Below are 10008 nucleotides of genomic sequence, written 5' to 3'. Positions count from 1 at the left end.
CTGTATATAACCAGCATCCCAGCATACAATTTTGCGCGATCACGTGACTTACTGGATGCTGCAGATGAAGCAAGTGCAAAACAATGACATGCAACAGTAGCAAGGCAGTCTGCGCTGCCACTGCCGCCTGCTTGAGATCATACGCGTCATTATATACTCACAGCTAGTCTATGTAGCCGATAGACACTAGCATAGATCCTTTAGCTATACCTTTCTGAGTACTGGTCATAATGCATGGCAATCACGCTTAATCAGTTTCTTCAATTAAATATTGGCATTGCGCTCAGCACGTAGCTAGTAGATTACAATGCTCTGAGTCAGCGGTAACTCGCACCAAAAAGAATAAAAATTTAAAAAACGCCCACCACTGTGTACTGTAAATAAGAGGGCGTAGCCGTGGACTTAGACTGATGCGAAGGGAGCAAATGTATGAAAAGACAAGTACCACTACGGACTATCCTGGGGCGCCTTACTATGGTGAGATCGTATTAGGCTATACGTACTGATGTATCCACACAAAAGGAGTGAGGCGTGGCACCTGCCCTTTTTATTTTAGTGCTGGGTCATTGCCATTATTCAGTACATGCCATGATAGCTAGATTATGTAATTTTTGATCGTATGGTCTCCACTAACATGCAAGCACACTGGCACTCAAGACATCTGTTTGGCACACCTAGTCGGATCAACATCTTATTATTATTTAGAACTTTAAAGTGATCTTGTTTCCAAAATTCTGTAATGTTGGAGGGCTCACTACACAAATCTGACACTGAACTGTTGGTACTCCACAGAATACAAGGTAGCTACTGTGTGAGTGTGGCAATCTTGAAAACTGCAGACCTGCGTGTGTCAATATTTTGTTATAGCTAAATCTAAGATGTATCAATGGGGAAATCTACATACATGTGGGTGCTGATGAAAATCAGAAAATCACCAATTAGTGGCCTAATGATGACCATTTATAAAAAATGGATCAAAATAACTGCCACATAACTGTTGATCATAAGTGTAAAATGTAAGTTATTATTTAATAGGAAGTGGTTACTGAACCAAAAGTTGGTTTAATAAGCCGGCTCACTACTGAACCGACTGTAAAACTTAGACAAAAAAAGGTCACTAAACAAAACAAAAATCCACCAAACTCCGCCAGGGCTTGAACCCTGGACTACTGTAACTGTAGGAAGTGTGCTAACCACTATACTACCACTGCTAGCTACCCACTACCCCTACTTTTCTACCTTATAAACATTACTCACGTAGTAGTCTCACTATATATAGTAAGAAGAACGTAACCTAAAGGTGAAGAAGAAACCACCAAAGCTGAACCCGACCCTAACCCTAATGCTACTTTTTGTGTACCCTAAAGTTTAATGAGATGTGTACCCTAAAGTCGAATGCTTTTGGCAACTACTAGACGCAAAAATAAAAACTTTCCAGTTCAGTAACCACTTCCTATTTAATATGCCTCTGGTGGCTGTCTAGAGTTTAAATTTATATGTCAAATCATACATATATATATATATATACAGCAAGTAGCTCTGTTCTGTACAGATTCAAGCATTTTCTGAATCAGATCTATATCCATGTTACAATATTAATGCGGTAACCATGCTGAGGATATACATCAAGAGTACATAATATTTAAATATTATGTACTCTTGATATACATTATACATACAATATGACTGATTATATCTGGTTGTGAACAGCAATAAACAGCATAGCAGAATTATACTTTAGTCAGTACATTATATGACCAAATTTGTAATCTACACACACACACCAGTCAAGTTCACTTTTCACCATGAATGGACACACCAATACTCTACACATTTGCACCACAGCCATGCCTGTGCCAGATTTACTCTGGATGCTTTTCACAAGTGGATTTCTAGAGACAAGTGCCAGCCATTGGGAACATTCTTGCACCTTGTAAATTCCACTGGCCAGCTGAAACACAAGACTAGAGAGATGAGCAGCCTTGGACAGTTGCCTAGATATTTTCTACATAAGACATATAGTAGAAAATATCTATATAGGCAACTGTCCAAGGCTTCATCTCTCTAGTCTTGTGTTACAGCTGGCCGGTGGCAGTACAATCTTTACTTTTCAGTGGTAGGTGGTCTGGAGAGGCCAATATTAAGGCTGGAGACACTATATAACCCACTCGGCCATTTTCTGATCATATATCAAGCACTTGCCCACCAACCCCATCACCACCCATGGTGATGTGTTTGTGTTACATGATACTGTTGGGAAAAAAAGCTGCTCAAAATCATGGTTATATCAACAGCTAGCTTGCTATGGAATAAATGCTGTCATTCACGGTGAAAATTTCAAACTTGTAGCTTTTGACCTTCCCAAGCTATACTGGGTTGAAATTTTAAAAATTGTGTATCTCAAAATCTATTGATATGTGTAGATCAACGGTTATCCCAAATTACATCACATGTAGCTCTACAACAGACAAGCTTTAAATGGTTTACTGTCTCACCACACTTCAATTGTGAGGTGGTATTGGTGTGGTTTAATATGTACATACATTTTAGTTACTATTCCTTTGACCCTTCAAATTTACTTTAGCTACCTCCGTAGCTGCATCCACCCATAGACATCCTAGTGATTTGATCATGAGATGTGCAACAAGATAAAATAAACTATGATTTAACTATCACATAATGTTTGACTATATAGGGCATATGTACAAAACTTAGGAAACAGAAAATTCATATACACTGCACATACATATATGGAAAATGATAGCAATGCACTAAAATAATGCAGTGCTATAATAGTTTTGATAAAATTAGTTGGTCAGCAACAAAAATCTAATCAACATGAAATATAAAGTAGTTCATAATATTATTACCAGTTCATATAGTACTGGTAGTTTTGTACCAACACAGCTAGCTAGCTACCAGCTATATATCTGGTCGTACATACTTGAGGAGGGTATACACCACTTTCTCTCCTGAGATAAATCCACACATAAACACCTTGGCTGTAGTTTATAATTATAGCATAGGAGCACAATATCATTAATGTTGTGTAGTATTACTTTACATGTTCTGTTCTACACTGTAGTAATTCTGTCACTGATGCTACTACACATGGGCATAGCTACTCAAAATGTTCCTAAAGTAATCGGACAAGTATTAGAGTTACCACCTTGTGACAACTGTCCTCACCATTGTCTGTGGTCACACTATGGAGAAGCAGTACCACCACATTGGATACAGTCTAATGGTGGTCTATTGTTACCTGCCAACAACTGGAGTGTGTTTGGTATTATCACAAGTCAGTGTGATGATGGTAGTAATATGATGAATTATGATATTACTAACCCTAGTGAGAATCAGTGATGTATTATATATAGCTACCTGTCATCTATAAAGCTAATAGGCAGATTCAGGAGTGTATAGGAACTAACACCCTAACACTTCTCCTGGCATAGGTATATGTACAGATATAGAAGATTTAATTCAGTACTCAAGATTGAAATACTTTAATAGAGCAATCAAATACTGCTACACATAGAACAGTCATTGCATACAGCACTTTAAGGTAGATGGGATAAAAGCATAACCCTGCAGACTGATATTTACAAATATAAGTTTGATATGTCATCAGGTCATCAAGTGATCCTCAACTGCTGAATCCTCTATAGACCACCCATATCATGTATCCACTACCCTAGTGTATACCATATGCTTGGACCTTTCCATATTTTCACTATATTTCAATGCCAGATGCCTAGCTTTAGTGGTATTTAAAATATTTTTATGTACAGTTGTGTATGATATTATTATTTGGGGAGAAACATTCGTGGGTTTTGGTTGCAACCATATAATGTTGTTTAAGACATGATGTAACTGATGCAACAACAAAGTGATCTCATTTATTTTTATACCCACAGGTGAAGACTGCTCTGACTGCCTATCACTGACCTATTCTCCATCAGTCAGTCAACTCTGTATTAGGGACATAATACACATCAACACTTCAACACAACAGCATCATCCTCACAATGGGGCCACATCGATACGCATCAATGGCAATATAGTCAGTGATATAATGAAATGTTCACTGGTTACAGGATCAGATCCTCGCAACCCTAATGTGTCCTATGTATGTACAGCTCTGAGATCAGGTGTTATATCACTCACTGCCCACACCACCTACCATGGAGCTGAATGGTCTTCTCCTGAGGTGGACATCACCATAGTTGAGAGGTGTACAGGTATACAGTAATATGGTTTGTCATTGTAATCGTGTTAGGATCTATAAGTTGTTGAATGACATAGACAATGTTGTTATCCTAGAGTTGAGCTAATGATATTATTATTATAGGTTAAGGCAACTCAGGTTGGGTATAGTGATATTTTTCCAGGTATATATTTACATAATCAATCCACGACACATTACAATGAATTTATCTCATTGCTATTTCCCATATAGATACTTCCCTCACAAACTTGTATTAACTACTGAGCTGTAATATGAGTGTTCATTTTGTATGTATAGTACATAAGATAAGGTCTTAGGAATTTAACCTACGTATGGCCTTACCCCAGATGGTAAACAAATAGTAGCTATTTCCAAAGAGAGTTTTTGATATTTTGTTTTCATCAAGATTTCAGTTTAGTGTGAAGGCATTGATAGAGCTTGTGAGTTGTGGCTCAAAACTCCCTGAAGGACAATATTAGTTTAATGTAAAGGGATTCCAACACATTAGTTATCTCTACCACTGCACGGGGGTGACATGAATAATCAGTATACTGTATAATGTCATGTATGATACATAACATTATGTTGTTGGTTACCAGTTACTGAAACTACTAATGCTGAAACAAGCACACCAACACATCCACAATCCATGGCCACTAGTCTATCACAGCAAAGAAATACTGCATCAATCAAGCCATCGTCGACAATTAGAAGTCATGTTACAACTGATACAGTACCCATTAATCCAACCAATGACAATGGTGATGGTGTGTTGCTCTGTAGATACCATTAGCACCTGTACATTATATGAGTGCTCTTCACAGATGTTAAGGGTGATGATGATAAACCTTTCCCACTTATTGCAATTATTGTCATGGCATTAGTGATTGTTGTTGTGTTAGTGGGAATAGTGATAATTGTTGTGACTATTTTCATTCAGAAAAAGGAGAATATTGTAGCATGCTCAAAATATAAAGTGGAGGATTCTAGTCCTTCAACTGGTGAGTGATATATGCAGTTACATACCTCTATGAAGGCTCAAGCCAATGTGTGATAATTTGGCAGTTTACTCATACTTTGCCTAATGATATATACATAGATACAGTAGGTACATAATTTAACAGTGGTAATTACTGATTGATATCTGCCCTGCCATGCAAAACTTTCACAGACTTGGTTACATACCATGTTTTGTCCCTGTTATACCTGTTGTCATGTTGTCATTCAGCATGTTTATTTGTTGTTGTTATTGGACTGGCCGGATCTAATGATGATGATGATGTAACAAATGACGATGAAAATGATTCAGTTGCATATCACATTGACATACCTTTACCAGAAAACAGAGCAGCTCGTCAACGAGTGTTATCTGAAAGCAGCAGTTTGACTAAGGTAATTAATTAACATAATATGTGACTGAATCTGTGAAAAGGAGTCTTATTGCCTTTCCAATTGTATTTACTTGTGAATAAGGTAGTAGCAGCTTGCAATTTAGTCACAGTGTATACCTAGCCTGTAATTAGGGTTAACACAAGAAGAGTTATGATTGGAAGTTTGGAAACCCTGGCCTTTCTGTAGATTCAGCCACATATTGCATTAATCACTGTCTGATAGATCCCTTAATTTACAATGTAGTCAAGTGTATGTGTTGTGAATGCTTGTCTGCTATACATAATTAGGAGATGCTCTACAGGAAGTAAATTTACTTTTTACATTATCACACAAAGTTTTTATTAATATTTAGTGTGCTTGTACATATATAGAACTCAACAAATGGTGGACCTCAATCAGCTACAGACAACACAGCATCTTCTGAAGATACTGCAGTTAATATTACAACAGATCATCTGCCAGACTTCACTCATTTGTAACATACTATGCTGTAGCCTTATTGGCTCTAGCAAAGTGTTTCTGTTGTAATGTGTGCATTGTGTGGTTCACCCACAATAATATTTCTTTCCTACTGCTACATACAGTACTAACTATATTATGTACTAATGTAGTACAATGGAAAGATCATTAAAATGTGTTTTTGTACATGTAGCTAATATTTATGGGTATACATAGTAACTAACTGTAAAGGATGGTCAATCGGGTAACCAAATGTGCAAGACACATGACTACTTTCTTAGAGTCATGAGTAGTGAGACTGTTCTATTAGAGTCTTTGGCTGCTCTGTTGATAGTCTCTCCACATCCTTAGTTTACAGTTATAATTCATGCACACTACCACATAGTTGACTACCTCACAAGCTTGTAGCTGGTAAATATTGATACACAGGTCATTTTACTTAGCAGATCCATAGAGATTAGGGTTAGCTCTAGGAAAATGTTGTGAATACCTTTGTATCTCAATGGTAGTTAGGTCACTGATAAGCTAAAAAATGGTAAAATAGGCCAAATGGTCAATAACAGTATTATGGATGGCTCCAGGAATTTGATAACTGGTTTCCAATTTAGAAATTTTTGTGATTCCAGGCCTGCATTTGTACATGTACTGTAGCAACATTGTAATTCTTAGTGATAAAAACACACTAGTATACAAAGCACATCACCACATTACCAAGTTTGGATGGACATGAGGTTATGGTAAAAAAAAGAATGTATCACAGACATATGGGAATGCAAATTTAAGGCAACATAGTGCAGCAGTGAAAAGATTGCTGCTGTTTGGTAGCGTCAAAAGTTATCAACCATCTAATACTAGCATCAGAAAATCAGGAAATATTTGGTGTTATCAGTTGACAATTTCAGTATTACATTTCATAACTTTGTGTCCATCCAAAGTACAGACAAAGTTGGTAATGATGCCCACAGGGAATTTTTACCATTTGAAATTAAATTTGAGATTTCGGCAGTTTATTAAAAATGCTTTACTGTTACATATTATTAGGGTGACTGCTCTATTAGGGTGTCTCAACGTGTCTCACCATAAACCTCAGGAACACCTTTACTATACAAGTAACATTGATCAGTCACATTTGTAAGGTGCAGATGTTGTAATAGCTATACATTAAAACTAATAATACATAAAAATGTATTTCATTAGATGTAATATAATTTTTGTTGTGCATGGAAGATATGGAAGTTTCTCATTTGGTACTGTTGCTATAGAAACAAATGTAATGTGTAATAACACTTTCTAAATAATACCCACCTTTCATGTTTGATGGTTGCAATGATCTTTTCTTTATGATTGGTAACTATAGCAACATTGGTTACTCACATAGTGGTAAAATAGTTACTCACTGATGCACTTCTTATATCGATAGATTGTCAGTACTAACAGTATAACAGTGATCATCAATACCATGATGATTATCACAGCACAACCACCACCAGCATAGATTATCCAGGTACATGTTGAGTCTTCACTGTTGTTATCTGCGCTTGACATTAACAATATCAGATCTGTGTCAAATATTATGCAATGCCATTAAAGAGCAAATGGAGTAGCTAGTCTGGTTACTATGTAGCTAATAGACCACATTCATGCTCTATTTATTAAATAAAAATTAAAGATCGATTTCCACTGATTAACAGCATTCCTGAGCAATTTTACAGTGACAACTATTGTAAATTAACATGTTGAGCTACCGCAACACAAACCACATAATAACATGTATGTAACGAAACTAATTTGCATATATGGCATACTACTGTATTATATCCTTTCCAATTGGCTAGTCATATATGATACCGTATGGAGGGAAACTTTGGCGCTGTTAAAATTTGGTGAATTTGAAAAATGATTATGAATTTGCAAAATTTTCCCCATCCAAATACTTTGTTGGTGAAGAAAATACAAACCAAGCCTCCAACTAGTCAATTTTCTACTCAATTAATGGCTACTGGGCTAGACATCATGCTACAGCCAAGCCTGCCTCAACTACCTCACTAGGTAGCTAGCTATTGTACACATGGTATCCAAAAATCTCATAGCGTGACAAGTAGCATATCAAGTGCAATATTCACTACTCCAGTCTATATGGTAGACCAACTAACTTTTAGTTGATACCGATGATAGCTGATTTCAGGTGCCGAAGAGGCCAAGGAAGAGGCATGGCATCAGGCAAAGTGATTAGCAATCTAATTAATTAAATAGGGCATGCACATTGCTAAATTTTATTTTGCCAACAGTAACCTTATGCTTAATTCGTAAAGTTTCTCTACACATGGTATTACAAAACATTAGTTCCATACCATATACATCATTAAATATCTTTCTGACTTCTTGGCGAAGTTGTTTTTTTCTTTCTTCACTGCATCCACTAGAACTAGGTTGTGATCTAGTCTCTTTATTGGCAGAAGGCGGTGGTGCTATGAAGAGTAGTTTAGAGATACCTTAAGGTGACTAAATTTAGCGATTTTAACAATTTTGTTTTTTTTTCACTAAATTTAGTACACACTAAACCTGTGGTTAGTTAATTACATCAATTCACAAATTCATAAAATCACCAGATTTTGTATGCAGTAATTTCGCCTATATACAAAATCGCTAACTTTAGTGCATCGCTAAATTTAGTCACCTTAAGGTACATAATCATAGTACTGTTTAGTAGGAATCCTCCTGAAAATGGCACATGCTCCTAAAAATGACACTTATAAAAAATTAACCTGGAAACATTTTTCACCATGAAAAGCACCTTTACAAATACAGTGTTTGCACTACTGCTGCCAGATATAGTAGTAAAACATTAAATATATACAGATGGAAAATATAAATTTTCAAAAAATGCAAAAGGATTTATGGTCTACTTCACTGTATCGTATGACAGCCTGACCACAGTCGCAATGTTAGAGGCTAAACAATGCAACACACGGCAATCCTGATATGCCGCCACAAAGACAAACTCACTGGTGGTATATGAGACAATATAAATAGTGGTCTAGACTGTAACAAAGAAGACAAACTGAACCCAAAACCTTAGCTTAGTTAACTCTAACAAACCCTAGCGTAATAATAGAAGGGGTCAGCAGGAAAACAAGGACATGTGCCTTTTTAGAGTTTTCATCTCTTAAAAGTGAAATGCCTCATTTACGGCATGTTAATGTTGTTAGTAATTATAAGTATCAATTTCTTTTGAAACACCAGGTGCCATGCAGCTAGCTAACTCATCTGGAATTAACCATAGATCTAGACCATATATGCTACTATGAATTAGACAAACCAACTATGTATTACTATTAATATAAACCAATAGAGTTTTTGGTTGTGCAATAATATTACAATGTAATTCTCATATTTCATAACTCATGAAATTTTCGTAATTCGTTCAGTTATGTTTAAGTAGATAGGTACACACACACACACACACACACACACACACACACACACACACACACACACACACACACACACACACACACACACACACACACACACACACACACACACACACACACACACACACACACACACACACACACACACACACACACACACACACACACACACACACACACACACACACACACACACACACACACACACACACACACACACACACACACACACACACACACACACACACACACACACACACACACAGACACACACACACACACACACACAGACACACACACACACACACACACACACACACACACACACACACACACACACACACACACACACACACTCTGAAAAGTTTTTAAAGTTGTTCCAATTATTTTGAAAAGTGAGAGTTTTGTAGATAGCTATATATGCTCAGAATGTTAAATAGAAATTTGTTGTATATGTGACTGGATTTGCGAAAGGGATCTTCCACACACATCCAA

At 36.6% G+C, this 10008-nt stretch overlaps 1 protein-coding gene across 3 annotated transcripts; it reads left to right on the top strand.

Annotated features, from left to right (window-relative positions):
• The first annotated feature begins 318 nt into the window (after positions 1 to 318).
• LOC136240961 (uncharacterized) lies at positions 319 to 6265 on the top strand. Of its 3 annotated transcripts, none has more exons than XM_066032071.1 (7): positions 319 to 477; positions 3086 to 3349; positions 3918 to 4241; positions 4828 to 4995; positions 5053 to 5229; positions 5538 to 5620; positions 5992 to 6265. In XM_066032071.1, exons 1-7 carry the CDS (start codon positions 411 to 413, stop codon positions 6097 to 6099), a joined length of 1191 nt encoding a protein of 396 aa, XP_065888143.1. In that variant the 5' UTR covers positions 319 to 410; the 3' UTR covers positions 6100 to 6265. The 3 variants fall into 3 exon arrangements, with proteins under 3 accessions (XP_065888143.1, XP_065888127.1, XP_065888135.1); XM_066032055.1 differs by having other exon boundaries at positions 5457 to 5620; XM_066032063.1 differs by having other exon boundaries at positions 5053 to 5230; positions 5491 to 5620.
• The last annotated feature ends 3743 nt before the right edge of the window (positions 6266 to 10008 follow it).

The sequence above is a fragment of the Dysidea avara genome, chromosome 1, assembly GCF_963678975.1.
Source record: "Dysidea avara chromosome 1, odDysAvar1.4, whole genome shotgun sequence".
Lineage (NCBI taxonomy): Eukaryota > Metazoa > Porifera > Demospongiae > Dictyoceratida > Dysideidae > Dysidea > Dysidea avara.
Note: the sequence above shows the minus strand (reverse complement) of the source record. Positions and strands in the feature narration are given on the sequence as shown.